Source organism: Thunnus albacares, chromosome 20 (genome assembly GCF_914725855.1).
Source record: "Thunnus albacares chromosome 20, fThuAlb1.1, whole genome shotgun sequence".
NCBI classification, from domain to species: Eukaryota; Metazoa; Chordata; class Actinopteri; order Scombriformes; family Scombridae; genus Thunnus; species Thunnus albacares.
Window position 1 is genome coordinate 9,723,495 of NC_058125.1, and position 15,592 is coordinate 9,739,086.

The 15,592-nt window shown below is 40.6% G+C and overlaps 1 protein-coding gene across 3 annotated transcripts in view; it reads right to left on the bottom strand.

The window, feature by feature from the left end:
- The window catches only part of LOC122971228 (cytohesin-3-like), a 34,746-nt gene that overhangs the window by 18,381 nt on the left and 773 nt on the right, over positions 1-15,592 (bottom strand). The window contains exons 1-4 of one of the 3 annotated variants that reach the window (XM_044337793.1): positions 4,057-4,225; positions 1,820-1,902; positions 1,301-1,365; positions 129-195 (exon numbers count right to left, since the gene is read on the bottom strand). In XM_044337793.1, the coding sequence (XP_044193728.1) occupies positions 129-195; positions 1,301-1,365; positions 1,820-1,902; positions 4,057-4,210 (369 nt within the window). In that variant the 5' untranslated portion in view covers positions 4,211-4,225. Of the gene's footprint in view, positions 1-128; positions 196-1,300; positions 1,366-1,819; positions 1,903-4,056; positions 4,226-15,592 lie in introns of those variants that run through there. The other 2 variants (XM_044337794.1, XM_044337795.1) reach the window with 2 other exon arrangements.

Below are 15,592 nucleotides of genomic sequence, written 5' to 3' on the forward strand. Positions count from 1 at the left end.
ATGGAAAATTACAGCTTTTCATTGGTGAGAATAGTCATTTCAAGGCTAGAGAGACACCGGAGGCTGTGGTGGTTTGTGATGAAAACATGTTACAGGATTGAAAAATAGAAATAACCACAGCACAGTACCTTTTTCGGGTCCATGTTGAATTTCTTCCTGCCCATAGCAATTTGTTTGTTTCTCTGGGATGTTTTACTGGAATACATGAGCATAAATATGGAGATTCAATTAGGTGAGTCCACTTATTCACCCTAAACAACACCGAAAACCACAGATTGTCAAGAACCTAAACGTCAAGCGCAACAAATATACTTTATTTATAGCCGTGACTGGGAAGATTACTTCCTGCCACATCTGTTCAACCAATCATATGTTCATGCCTGAGTCTGATCTGAAAAACACACGTAGACAAACTCAACAAAAAACAGACTTCTAATGTGTTTGTTTAACGCAGGTGATAAAGTGACAGATACAGCAGTAATGACCTCAATGACAAACAGCACACAGTGTGGAAACACAATGATTTATACACGGAGGGCACGTCTAATTGATTTATACAGGGCACCTTCTCTGTACTCTGACTATCATTGTTTGTTTTATGCAGTTGTTGGTTGGACAACATAAAGTGTCTAGCCAGGCTGTTATATACACAGAATTTGCATAGAATTATGCTGTTAACATTTTACTCAAAAATAGTCAATATTTCTCTGAGGAGGACAGAGAACAGGTTGGTCTGGTTGGTAGAAAGTCACATCCTGTCCAGCTAAGTCTGCTTTATCCATATGTAAACAATGTCATTTAAAACAAAACACACCTTTGTTATGTTTGACATCTTTGCCCAAATGCGCAAATCCCAAACCCAACTAAGATAGAAGTAAAGAATCGTAAAAGAGCTTTAACTCTGTGACTGAAAAAACAATGTTAGTGTCTTCTGTATTTTTCTGGCATTTTTTTTAGTGACTTGGAGCACAGTTTATATCATACAGTTTTATATTATTCATTGTTGGTTTGTTAAGGTTGATAATGTTTTTAGATCATTTACATTAAAATAAAATAATGGTAAGTGAATGACTAAATAAAATGCAAAAATAACATTTTAAAACTGTCCTTGCTAAAACTCCGGTGTTGTGTTTCCAGGTAAATGAGATAATATGTCATGATGTAGATTAAAGTTTATGCAGAGCCCTACACACACAGACTTAATGGAATTACAGATAAACTACCGTTGTAAGCATCATATTTATAAATTGAATCAATGAAGCAAATTATATCACAGAGAAACTTGGCTTCAGCAGCTTACCTCTCACCGACGCACGTCAGCTGCTCGATCTCTGTCATGACCTCCGCGATCTCAAACTTCAACCTCTGAGAGAGAGAAAGAGAGCCAAACAGGCCACAGTTGGTTTTCTCTCTTTATGTTAAAAAAAAAAAGATAAAGCTTACAATGTGAAATGGAACAGATGGGGCACTTTTCCAACTGTGGAAAATTCATCACTTCTTGCGGGCAAGAATATGCATAGATATCCTGTAATCCTGTCAATTTGCATCACTTACAGCATGCAAATACACCTACAGTAGATAGGCGATAAATAAAAAAAAAGGTTATGACTTCATAGAAAGAATACAGCATGTTCTGAAATGACTCATTGTGTCCTGTGTCAGTATCAGGAAAACAAGGCTGTCATAAGAGTCACACTACGCTGCTAATGATCAGAGGCTTCAGCTACTGAGATGAAGCAGCGTCAGTGTATAAACATGGCATCCAGCATATACGCCCAAACACACACACACACACACACACACACACACACACACTCACCTCAATATCGTCAAGCAGCTCCCTCTTCCTGCGTCGGATGTTTGACAGCTCGTCCCTCTCCTCAAGGGACAGGTCCTCAGGAACTGAAACACATGATGGAGAAAACACAGCACATCTTAACCATCATTTGTGCACACAAGCCCACATCGTTCCTTCCGCTCAGCTCTCACTGCATCCCCGCACAACAGGGGAAAAAAAAAAAAAAAAAAAAAAAAAAAGATCATAAGCCAAAGTAATAGGATTGCTAAAGATGAGGAAAAACAGAAGCGAGCCATAAATCCAATCTAGTATCTGCAAGTTCTTAAGGAGCTCACAGCAGAGGTGGAAAATCAGCTTGGAGATTCATCCTCTTCATACAGTGAAGTGACAGGATCACTGCTGCTGCTGCTGCTGCTGCTGCTGCTGCTGCTGCAACCACTGTTTCATCGTATTCAGCTGGAGCAAGGGCGTAGGTTTGCTTTTAACTTTGGTGGGGACAGTTTTTGTCAGACGGCCAGAATACTTGTGTATGTGTATTTGCTCTCTACCACTCTTTCCTCTTTCATAGCCACATGTACACACACACACACACACACACACAGACATAAAGAGCCTGAGTCTGCAAAATGTTTACTGGATGTTCATTTACTTACTTGCCTGAAACCGGACTTCTTTCATGATTTTTTCTCAGATTTTTACATTTTATTGAAGTTCTGTCCTTTCAGTTTATGGATTTGGGTGACACAACTCAAGACTTTCATGACAGAGAAACAGTGTTGCTCAAACCTATCTTTAAATCATCTCAAAAACACTTTTTTTTGTGTTATTTTTCATTCAACTCCTGAACTTATGGCTATAGATCTTTCACTATGACATCAGAGCTTATCTGTCTGTGTGTCTCTGTGCTGCTGCTCAGGCTGCTGCTGACAGGATTTTCAAAATATAATGATGCCTGACAGTCACAAACAGATCAGTGTGACAAGCTGTGGCTAATGTATTCATGTCTTAATGACACATATGCAATAATAACTCTGCTCTTGATCCACTCATGGAAAAGGCATGGAGATGGCATTAACTGTTACTGACACTTTGGTTCTTCTTTGAAAGGGACCAAATGTCTTAATTTGCTTTTGGGAGGAATTTTCACCAACAGTAATAAAGTTAACAGGATGTCTGCAACAATCACAAATTAGCAAGCAACACCTAACGCCGGAAACTAAATATAATATCAAATGATCTTAGTTTTATCCAGTGAAGCGGTTTTCAATTCTGTGACGTTTGGAATATTTAAACTATAAATACTACCCGCATCAGATTCTCCACCTCACCGACTGCTGCTGCTGCTTTCACTCTTTATCATAGTAGCTCACTTTTTACATACAAAGGTGGAAACACTGCAGACATCTTACCATTACCATGACGTGGAGTTAAAGCGGTTAGATTGTGTGAGATTGGTAAATATATTGGCAGCGACATGTCCCTACCGTCCATACCCGAATCTACACCCATGAGCTGGAGTAACACATATCAAGAGCCTGCATGTTCGTCTTAATTAACAAGAGAAAGAGAGAAGGCGACGGGTCTTAATTATTCCACTTGAAAGTGTTTTGCCCCTTCCCTTCTTCTCCACTCAGCCTGGGGGATAATTCTATTAATAAAACCAATCCAGATTAAGTTTTCTACCATATATGTGAATATGGTAATTTAACACGGCCTCTGACCCTGATTCTCTTGCCATGAGGGTTTTAGAGTTCCGGGCAGATATGAGCAAGAGTGAGAGGATTTCACTTCAGTGTTTCATACCCTTCTGTCTTTCAGTTTCAATCTTGTTTTTCAATCTTGTATCCCTTTCTCTCTCTGTCTGGGTTTCATTCTCTCACTCACACATTATTTCTCAACTGTCTCCATCTTTCAGGAGAGAGCCTGTGCGATCTCGCTTCATTAAGCCAGCTCAGAGGCAGAAAACGCAAATCTCTCAACAGAAAAAAAATGGCACATCTAATATCACAGCCGCAGCTTCGAGCCTACATGTTGCTGAAGGAGAGATATGAAAAAAAAAAAAATACCACTTGTTATTTCCCCTCGCAGTCGGGAAGCTGCGCCAATTAAAGTAAAACAAGGTCACTGGGCTCAAGAGGAAGCATTCAGCCCCACTTTTAATTCGACAGCTTGTAAAAAGAGTTGCGTTTGGGGAAGCCAAGTATTGTTATAGACAGTATTCACATTAACAAGGAGACAAAAGCTGCTTCCTAACTTACTTATGTAATCCTGAAGCACGGCGATGAGCGTCAGGTAAACAGCGGGAGACCCAGCTGAGGGATTTCCTTTGTGGACCAAGTTTTTAATAGACAACAGAGGGGGATGTGAGTGCACAATGACTGAGAGTACGAAAATAAAGACGTTAATTAGCATTGCTAACCTCCGGCTACCTCGCAGCGCTTATGCAACAACTGTGAGCGCTGTGACTGTGGCTTTAAAGCCAATTAGTGCTCCTAAAAAGTTTCAAAGCTGTTATCTGTTCATTTTAATTCTTTGATATTTTACTTAAGCAATGTTTCCTTAATATCTGGCCTACATACAATGAAATTAGTGATGTGCATGTGTCTGTCCATCAGCAGATCAATTAAAAGGAAAAAAATCATTAGTTGGAGCCCTGATATGATGATTCTTTGTCTTTTTGACTATGTTGCTCAGCGAAAGATGACGTGCAAGCAGCAGACAGCTTTTCCATTTGCCTGAGGCCTTGCATTAGCTAATGGAGAGATCCACTGGCTGCAACATTGTGCATGATTACAATCTTGATTGATTACAAATCGAATGAAAAGCAGAGGATGCTCCCTTTAATAAAAGCCCACCACCACTAATGGCTTAGCATCGCCATTATCCTCCAATCCAGGTCTCTTTTTACTGGATCTACTGTAACATATGTCTCTCAAACCACACATTTGATAATAGAGTTCAGTACCAACATTTCTATCCCACTGGATAATCTTGTTTAGTGCTGGTGGTGGGGGGTGGGGGGCTCTTCTACAGTGGTGGTCCACCAATTACATTATTAACACACTAGCCCCAGTGGCCTTCTGTGATTCATTCAGGAAATGAGTTTAGTGTCTTCAACAAGCACAGAGGGAGCCGCTACCTCCAACACAGGCACGCTTGAATGATAATCAGCTAAAATCAATTATGGTGTGAGTCATTGCTTCATAGTAAACAGCAGACCTTGGGAGGGTCAGATCATAAAGTAGTGGAGTAGCTGTAGCTGGTGAGGCACTGATTTCAATTTGTGTGTGAGCTAAATGTGCAGAAATACTAGAATTAAAACCCATTTTAACCTCTGTGACTTTTAAAAGAAATCCGCTGTAGAAGAGCTCGGAAATCCACTGTATCAAGTGGTGGGTTGAGAGGGTCCAAAGGGTTTAAACTCCAACATGTGGACTACAGAACAAGAGGCCACAGTGATTTCCCCCCTAAAAACAAATCCTTCAAAATCTACTTTTAGGAGTAAATCCCCTGCTGTTCTTCACACCCAAAACCAACAACTGTCCCCGGCCACCCACTGAAAGCAGAGGCTTTAATGTCATGTTAACTAATGCGGGGATGCTTTGGCGTCACTTTCACAGTGTTATCTATACATGTTCAAGCCGTTTGTTAGAGTGGACAGACAGAGGGAAAGAAATCCAACTTCCAGGCCTTGAGAACTGATTCAAGGACCTTCCCTAAAACCAGCATTCATACCAGTTGTGCTGCAGGAAAAACAGCGAGGTACTTAGAGCACATACTGTGGAGCTCAGAGTGAAAATCCCACGCTCACTTAACACTGGCTGCGGCCCCAGTTTTCACCGACTCGTGTGAGTGAGAGAGGATTTGTCCAGATTTCACTGGCTTTAAACTAGCGATTTAACCGCTGTAATGTCTTTTAAAGTGGATGAGCTTTAAAAAAAGATAACCCTGTTACCCCTCTTGGCCCTGCAGCACACTGGGACACATGCAAGGAAGCAGGAAAGGCCGGGGAAACTTCCTCTGGATCCAGACTCTAATCTGAAGCCCGCCGCCCCCAATCCCTCTAACTGTAGACGACGACGACATGCTCTGCATTACAGCCTGGGTCATAACGCACAGAACCGCACATGAGCACATACACACCAACGCCAGCTGGCACTAATCCCACGCACTTGCCCTCCCCACAGCTCTTTAAGCCCGGTACGAGTCTGGCAGAGCGGAAGTGTGATGTATAACAGCATATACGCAGATGTTGCCGCCGACCAGCCGCTGCCTGCCCCTAACCTACTTTGCCTCAGAGCTGCAGGATAAAACGCAGCGACAGTAAGTGTAACCGCAGATAGTCTGGTGTAGCTGTCTGCAGAGGCATTTTGGCTTCGAGCCACAAAGCGAGAATGCTGGGCATCCGTACCAGGGCCAATGTGAGTAGATGGAGGTTATGATACACGGGGTGAAAGGTCAGGCATGTACATACGCATGTAAAAAGCATGTTACCATCTGGAATGAGGAAAAGGTGATATTTAATGATGAAAACAGCCGAGACCTTTAATTTTATTCTATTCCCCCCTGACATTTAATCTAAAAAGTCTTAATCTGCAAGACTCAGCAATGTTATGATGGCTTTAGTTACTCATAACTACTCATATAAACTATTCCAACATCTCTTCTTTGGGTTTTTATTATGTCTTCAAACTGTTGTTGCTTCTGAAACAAAAAATTAGTGCTGCAACTAACAATTATTTTCACAATTGAATAATCTGTCAATTATATTCTCAGTTAAGCTATTAATTGTTTGGTGTATACAAGATGGAAAATGGCAAAAAATCAAATTTTCTTTTTTTCCACAATCACAGTTTCCTAAAGCTCAAACGCATCTTCAGATTGCTTGTTTTGTCCGACTAACAGTCCAAAATCCAAAGACATTTAGTTTATTATCACAAAAGATACAGAAAAGCCACAAATTTTAACAAGTGTAAAGCTAGGACTAGGTAATATTTGGCTTTTTTGCAGAAAAGAAGAGAAATGGTTTATTGTTACTCAAAATAGTTGGTGGTTAATTTTCTGTGGCTTGACTAATTGTGCACGCCAGATGTTTTTTCCATGCAACTCTTTATTCATATCGCGCATTAAACACTTGATCCATCGTGCTGCACAGCGCAGAGAGAAAGAACAAAAGACAAGGGAGGAAGAAAGCACAGTCCTACAAGCCAGCAAATATATTTTAAAAAAAGAAACACATAAAAGCTTGTGTCTGTGCTGAATAATCAGTTAATTAGGTACGGGGAGTAGCTGAACTGACATTTATTTATGTGAGATTATTGCTACACAAGGAGCTCAATTTTTTTCTGATGCAGAACATTCAGTCTATAAATTCCCGTCAAAGCACACATCTGTGTTGTGTGTGGTATCCATGCCTGTGTGGTACGCTGCATTATTACATTGTAGTCTGTATATTTCAGTAATAATTCAGTAACAACAGTCCTCCCCTTTGCGTGAGAAGAGAGATTTGGGGAGATAATATGGCTTATAGTTTTTAACTACCTCTGGGGTCACGAGGAGAATCTGGGGATCGGGGAGCTGAAGAGCCCTCACACTGATTGCTCTGGTTAATCTGCAGTTTTGGGGAGGGACCTCCTGCTGTGAGTGCATCTGAGTGAGTGCGGTTGCATAGGAGGTGGTCTGCACACGATGTCCTCCTTATATCACACATCTGCTCAGCATCAGCACTATGTCAATATTTGATTCGATGAGCACCGCCAGTAAGATCTGAGGGCTTCAACTGCCATACGCTGGCGGCCAAAGTAACCATAATCTGATGATTTGATCAGCCTGAGAATGAAATAGATGGATGCTGTTTCTTCTGGCATCCGGGCAGGATGAGGAGCTTTCACAGGTTGAGTGCAGTCCAAGTCAGCTCCCTGTTCACTCATTGCAACACATCTCAGATGATCATCCAGGTTTTCAACAGAATTTGGAAGGAAGCTATAAAAGGCTTCATGTTAATATATTTCACTTTTATTGTCTCAGCGAGCTAGAATATCTAAAATTTAGAAAAAAAGGGTGATAAAAAGAGTTCAAACCTGTTTACTATTCACATTCCCTTAAATGACTCAGTAATCTGAGTCTGGGGCCAGCTGTGGCTCAGGAGGTAGAGCGGGTCGTCCGCTGATCGGAAGATTGGCGGTACGATCCCCTGCTTCTCCAATCCGCGTGTCAAACTGTCCTTGAGAAAGATACTGGACACCGAATTGCTCCCAAAGCCAATGGTGTGTGAGTGTGAATGAGCATTAGAACTCCTGATGAGCAGATTGGCACCTTGCGTGGCAGCCTCTGCCATCAGTGTATGAATGTGTGTGTGTGAATCAGTGAATGTTGGCATGTAATGTAAAGCGCTTTGAGTGGTTGGAAGACTAGAAAGGTGCTATATAAATACAGCCCATTTCATCTAGACTGTATGTAATTGTTTCTATGCTGCTTTCAGGAAATGGTGGCAGAATTTAGTCCAACTTGGGGGTATTCATACATTACTCCAAGAATTGTCACTCCTAGTTTTAGCTGTGAAGTCACACAAATAAATTAGCTGCTTTTGCGGTGTTAGGTATGTTAGGTTGGTTACAAGGGGAAACCAGATATGAATAAACTGCTATAGCTCTCTTTAAATTCAATAAATTTGCTTAAATTAGTTACATCATTTATTTAGATGTAAATGCCAGCAATGGTGGTTTATCACCAAATGACACTCAGCCTCGGCTGTAGGCTTCTTTGTGTTCAGTGATGAATAGCAAATATTAGCATGCTAATATGCTAAACTCAGATGATGAACATGGTAAGCATTATATCTGCTAAACATCAGTTAGCAGGTATAATGTTCATGTTCATATAAAGGTATTCTGAATATGTTATTATGTTGACTTTAACGTTTAGCTAACAGCATGATTGTGCCAAGTACAGCCTCACAGATTCTTAGTTTTTGTTTTCACATTTCCGTGTTTTTGTTGTTGTTAACTCATAAATCCTGACTGCAGCTAACAAGGCGGGAAGACACGGATATGACCACACATTTTGAGAGGCAACATCTATTTGACACACACCTCAGCTGCTTCCTGCGGGCATCAGGTGATTGACAGGAAGCAGAATGAATGTAATGCTCCATCTGATAAGAACACGCTCGCCTCCATTATTGTGATAGATATCTAGCTTGGGAGCAATTTTGAAATCCGTATTTGGTGCTTTCCATTCTCTACACAACAATGGATGAGAGCAAATAAGTTGCGCTATATCCAACGATGCTGCAGACAACAGCAGGGAGACAAGAGGTGAGTCAACCTGGCTTGGTGATAACCTCAAACCTGTGCAGCGTTGTTGAACAGGACATATCTCTGTTTCTGCCTGCAACCCGCTCGGAGGTTCAGGGTGTTCCTGTGATGGTTGTGTGCCTGCCTGCAAAAACAGTGACTTTAGCGGACCACCCCGATCTCATTTCACAATGAGACCTTTGATCAAAACAGCTATAGAAACCACCCACCGGGGCCAGGTTTAGGTAACTGGTGTCTCTTGGTAGTGGCTTCAAGATCACTACCGCTCTGTATAGATGGATCATGTTAAATATCAATGTTTCCCATGGCTACCTGCTGGATCAAACACTTTCTATTAAAAGCAGCTCTGTGCTCACCGAGTCCATTTGACGCAGAACAGAAGGGAAAAATATCATTAAAAAAGTGCAGGAAATGAAATGACAGACTGCCAGGACATTTTATTAAGGTGAGAAGGAGCCTGGTGTGGGTGTGGTTCTCCATTTCTATCGAGTGAGTAGCCAAGTAACACACCCACCCCTTCATCCTGTCTGTATGGTCAGCTGGACCCTGTTTGCTCTAAACTCTCTTTCCACTGAAATTAGGTGCAGATTACTCGTGCACAGCACATCTCTGACGCCTTTAATGTCTGTCTGTGGTCCTCCCCGGCTCAAGCTCATTTAATTTGCCATGCCTTTTGTCTCCCATCTGCTCTACGTCTCGCACTTAAAAGATCCCCTCTCGACAGTGCTGAGCAATAATTCCAGTCAAAGTGTACCTCTATTCACAACAGTAGAAATGTTGCCTTCACTGTCATGTCTCCCACCCTCCCACACACACACACACACACACACACACACACACACACACACACACAGACACACTACCATGGTGATGGGAACATGTCGGGAAGCCTCCCCAGTCTCTCTCCTAATCAGGTCCATATGTAGTCTCAACACTTAAATAGTGCAGTTTGTTACAAGCTCCGGCTCAATCCCTGCATATCACGCGCCAGCTCGGTCTGTGTTTATGTATTTGTCTTGTTGCATGTGGTATAACCCACTGTATGTTTAATCTTCTAATGTTGCACTACAAAACCCATAATCTTGGCAGTCAAAATTAATTTCTGTTCTCTCCAAATCCCCTCTTTAAGCCCTTAAACAACAAAACCAGGCAGCCGGGTCAACCAGAGAGATTGTGACGAGTAAATTTTAGCACATTTTTTGGCATCTGTGTCAACATACATAAGAGACATGTTTTGTCTAAACCGTTGCAGACGTTCATTTCAGGCTACTGAAGTGCTGCAGGACATTTGGAAATGGTGAATTCAATCCAGCTCGATGTTTTTATAGCAAAAGGGAAATTCTTTCTGCAGGCAGGTTAATAAAAGACATTCACATCAAATATTGCAGTGATTTGTTGAATTCGAGTTAATTATTGCAATCAAAAAATCACAGTTTCCTGGAGGGACTGGTATACACTTTATTCCCAAAATGTTAAACCTCATTCCTTTAACAATCTACAGTATGTCTGGCCAAGTGCAGAACTCATTTTTCACATTATCTTTTTACTTTAAACAACTAGCTAATAATATCAGGGTTTTTTTTTTCAAACCACCAACAAATATGCATATTGCATTAATTGATACTGGAGGGGAAATACTGGATATTGGAACTACAAACATCACCTAAACATATTACTACATCCCAGTTTGTAGCACAGTTTCATTTCATGTGGAAGGAAGGCAGGTTTCTGTGATGCCTTTACCTCTCATTATTGAACAGATGCCTTTTAGGGCTACAACTGATGATAATTTTCATCATCATCTTCACTCCTTGATTGATTGATTAAGTGTTTGGTTGATAAAATGTGAGCAAATAGTGAAAAATGCCCATCACAAGTTCCCAGAGTCCATGGCGATGTCTTTAAAAGTCTTATTTTGTCTAACAGTTCAAAACCCAAATATATTCATATATATATTTACTATCATACAACACTAAGAAAACCTGAAAATATTCACATTCAAAAAGCTGAAACTGGTGCATTCTTGTCATATTTGCTTGAAAATAATACTCAAAATTGTTGCAGCTAATCAAATACTGAATTAAATAAACTAATAGTTTCAGCTGTATTGCATTTTCATTTCATATTTCATAGTCATATTCATTCAGTTCTCAAACATATCTACAGGGCGACATTAGGCAAAAGATGCAGATGCAGAGAAAGAAACAGATGTCTAAGCTCTGATCTGCTGATGTCTAGCCATTCAGCGCCAACCACTCATTTTAAGCTAGCCAGCCTCCCAGAGCGAACTATAGTGGCACAGCAGCCACATTTCGCCCCAAGTGACTGTCTGAGGTCCTCCCACACACTCACCCTAAAGCCACAACAAAGACTGTACCCTAATCACACCAACTTCCCCTTCTTACCAACTAATCCCCCTCAGAACTAGTGCTAGACGCCAAGAAATCACACATACTGTACAGTGTGTTGATTCAGGTTTTCCAAAAGCCAGCTTAGGTTGGATTTCATGCCTGCTGGGGTGAACGTGATATGAAACAACTGCATATAGTCAGACGTCCATTAGGTTTGAGGAGATGATTGCACAAAAAGCAGAGAAGAAAGGCCCATTTTTTCAAAGAAAGATATTCCATTGCAAAAGAAGAGAAGACCAATCACAGAAGCAAGGTGTGCATTTATGATTCTGCACACTGAGACTGTCATGTGTGCACCATTAAAAGACCCTTACAGACAAAACAGCCGTGCTGCAGTCAGATACGATTTGTTATTTTAGCACCACACATTCAGTCCAAAGAGAATAGAAGAATTGAAGGAAAGGCCTTTCCCATTCAACTTTTCCCACGGTCAGATAGAGAGAAGAGTGTTGATTGACACTGTGAGTCAGTCGCATTATCACCACACTGACTCAGAAAATATGGTCAGTGAAACCTCATGAGACCCTGTAAACAAACATTTTGGTACATTTTTCAGCGCCTGCACCAACACAGACATAAAAAATGATTTGTTTGGGAGGCTCAGACGTCACAGACATCTTCATTTGGGCTCTAACGGTGCAGGTAAATTTTAAATTTTAAAAGGTGAATTCTATTCATTTCAGTGGTTTAATATCCCTAACTCCCAAAACAGCAGTTTACTCAGCCTACGTTAATCCCGTGAAGAAAGCCAAGTGTTAAAATTTATGGCCACCATCCAGCGCTCAGTAAACTGTTTTCCAGCCAATTTCTGCTTCTGTGTTCTTTCCACTTCTCCATCCAGCTATACGATGAGGCTAAAAATAGACACATGAGTAATAAAAACACTTAGGATTTCAAGCCTGTTGCTGATTTTCATCCATTTTGAGGCCTGGCCCTGTCTGCTCTGTGGGATGTAAACTGAGCAGAGAAGCGCCAACTCTGATTAGTGAATGCAGTAAACATGAACTAATGAATCCCATGTTACAAGCTGAGTCCTGCAAATAATGAAAAGTGGCAGAATTTACAATTTTCATTCAGTGTGTAGCTAGGTGTATCTAAGATATATGGGTCAAATGTGAATGAAATGAAATGTCCAGTTTTAGACCTGAAATGTTTGGTTTTTTTTATTTGTACAGGAATTACTCTTCTAAAATCCATTCATGATTGTTGAAGTTTGTCTCATATAACAAAGCACTGTGAAAGTACTGTGCCGCACTTTTAAGAAATCTTGATTTTATCTGATAATATCGTCCAAATCCTGTTTCAAATCCAGATGAGTCTAAAATAACAGCATGAAATATTTCTTGAACCTGCATTCAATTATTTTTTGGACACTTGGGGGTAGTGAAACAACAAAACATGTTAGCAAGCAGTGGTTTAATACACATTGAGCAGATTCAGAGCAACATTAGCATTCATTTAGAGTTGTGTGTGTGCCCACGCAACAATTTAAGTCCAACATTTGCTCTCTTTTAGCTGTGTTTTAGGTTTCTACCAACTCCTGAGGGTAATATCCGCCTCTTTAGCAGCTAAATAGGTTTACCAGCTAGTTGCTAACTTGCTAACCATTTGGTGCTAGGCAGGCAGCTACAGTGGGTTCATCAGCTGCCTGCTGTGTCTGGAGACAACGCAGTGAAATAGAACCAAAATAGTAAAGTTGCAGACCATAAAAAAGAAAACAATGAGTTAAAAAAAGCTACAATGCTCCATAGAGCTGAAGGGAGTCTGGTAATTCTCTGTGGATTTGTCACTATGAGCAACTACACATATTACACATAGTAATTTCCTCCATTGTTAATATGAAAATACTGATTATTGCAGCTTTAATGAACACCTGTAATCTACAAAAGGACATTCAACTCAGAGCTGAGTGGTCCCAAGAAATGGCTTTAACATCGTGAGGTTTGCACATGGTCATGTGACATCAACAGTGATCAGGGATTTGATTAAGACTTGATTGAGCAGTGGTGTCATCCCTAAATCTAGGATTGTATTCCATAAGATGCCCTGACAGCAAGATTTTACATGACATTTAAATGAAGAGAAAAGGCTAAAATTCAGACATTAAATCAAGCAAAAATCCATTTTTTGGACAAAGGTTTTGCAGTAGGGGAACATACACTCAGGGACAAAAAGGTATTTTTAACTCACTGTGTCTTAGAAACAGAAACGCACATCAACAAACCTCTGACCCTATGATGTGTCGTACTGTAACAGTATGTTCTGAGCTGCTCTTGATTAAGATGTTAACTTCGACGTCAGCTGTGGTGGAGACAAATTTAGCACTAAGTGCCCGTGTGTGATACGAGCGTATCAAGGTGTGCATGTGAACAATGTTAAGTGATGCGTGCGAGACAGCCTGAGGCGGTTGACAGTGTTAGTGAGCGAGCAAGAGCTGAGCTCTTAATTAGTTTAACATTTATGGTAAGTTATTTAAATAATTCATGCTGCACATTGCTGCACGTATTCTTTCCAAGCTTGTGTGGTACCTTTCCAGTTTGATCACAGACAGACAGCATGCCACTCTGACATCCTGTCACATGACGCAGTGACCAGTATCTCTCTCACTGGCCTCAGCTAGGGGCGGTACGCTTGTTGCACATGTGATTTACTGATTTTAGAGGGGATGTTCATGGTTATTATATGGCCACAGTGAGTGCTCATGGTTTAGATTACAAAGATGATACAGGTCCAATTCTAAACTATGACTTTAGAATAATCACTTCCAACCAGCCTCTGAAACAGCATTTAGACCAATATGACACACTAAAACCCAAAATAGACTGAGATAATGTTTGTGCAAAATTGACTTTTTACCAGAGTAAATCTCATTGAGAGTCCAAAATAAGAAGGGCTCCTCCCAATGGTGGTACTAGAGGAAATATCAGGGGTCACCCTGGGATTCATCCTCTGGGGACCATGAATATACACAGCAGAGTTTATGGAAACCTCCATGATGGTAAATATATCTTTGGGTTGTGGGCTGTTGGTTGGGACAAAAGAAAACATTTGCGGACGTCACCTTGGGCTTTGGAAAACAGTGATCAATGTTTCTCATTTTCTGACATTTTATAATAATTGGTAGTTGTTGCCCAAATGATGACAGAAACACAATAGTTCCTCCTTAAAGACTGGGTTCTGTTACAACACTAACCCCACAAGTATAAAATAAGCTTAATGACAAGGGTCAAACTGGGTCATTCCCACATTCATTCAAATCCAAGGAAAAGCTTCTTGGTTTAGGTATATCAGGACTGTTCGGATGTGGGAAGTTGAGATGAGGGTCTCTTATGGCTCGGCTAATCTCTCACAGTTTAACTGACAAACTGTTATCAGACTTCAGTCATTTGTTTACACCACACTGCCTTCAAGGCCCCCGGCACACAGGGCGGTTTGGATTATCAGCTCAGAGGGTATACTACATGTGTGTTCTAGCACTATCATACGATAACTGATACGGGACTCTGAGCTGCAGCCGCCATGTGAGCGGTAAGCAGTAGACATGCAGCTGCACAGGTTCAATTCATTCAGCTTTATCACAGCATCACACAGTCTGGGCCGTGGTACAAAAAAATATCAACTTTTCTTATTTGAGCTCTTCTTCTATCATCATTTTTACATCACTATAGACATTTAAAGCTTGTATATGGCACCTCAAATGTGACCTTACCACACTTCCACCTCCACCTTTAGAGTCACTATAGGTATCTAAAGTGTGTATATGTGACCTTATTATACTTTAGGACATTTCTTCTCTTAACATTCATGTTTTCTACTTTCTATTTTGTTCATTTAAAGTGATTTTTCTGTGGTATTTTGCCACATTTATAGTATTCAGTATCATTATATGTTCTATATTTTGCACAAACTTACAGCTTTTGTCCTAAGTTTTAATGACTTTATCTTAAATCCACAGTTGGTTTCATTATACTTCATACAATATCACAATAGCAACTTATTTTTTATACATGTTTCTATCTTTATGTAAAAGTATCCTGCTTGGTGTACCCTCCATATAGATGCCCGCC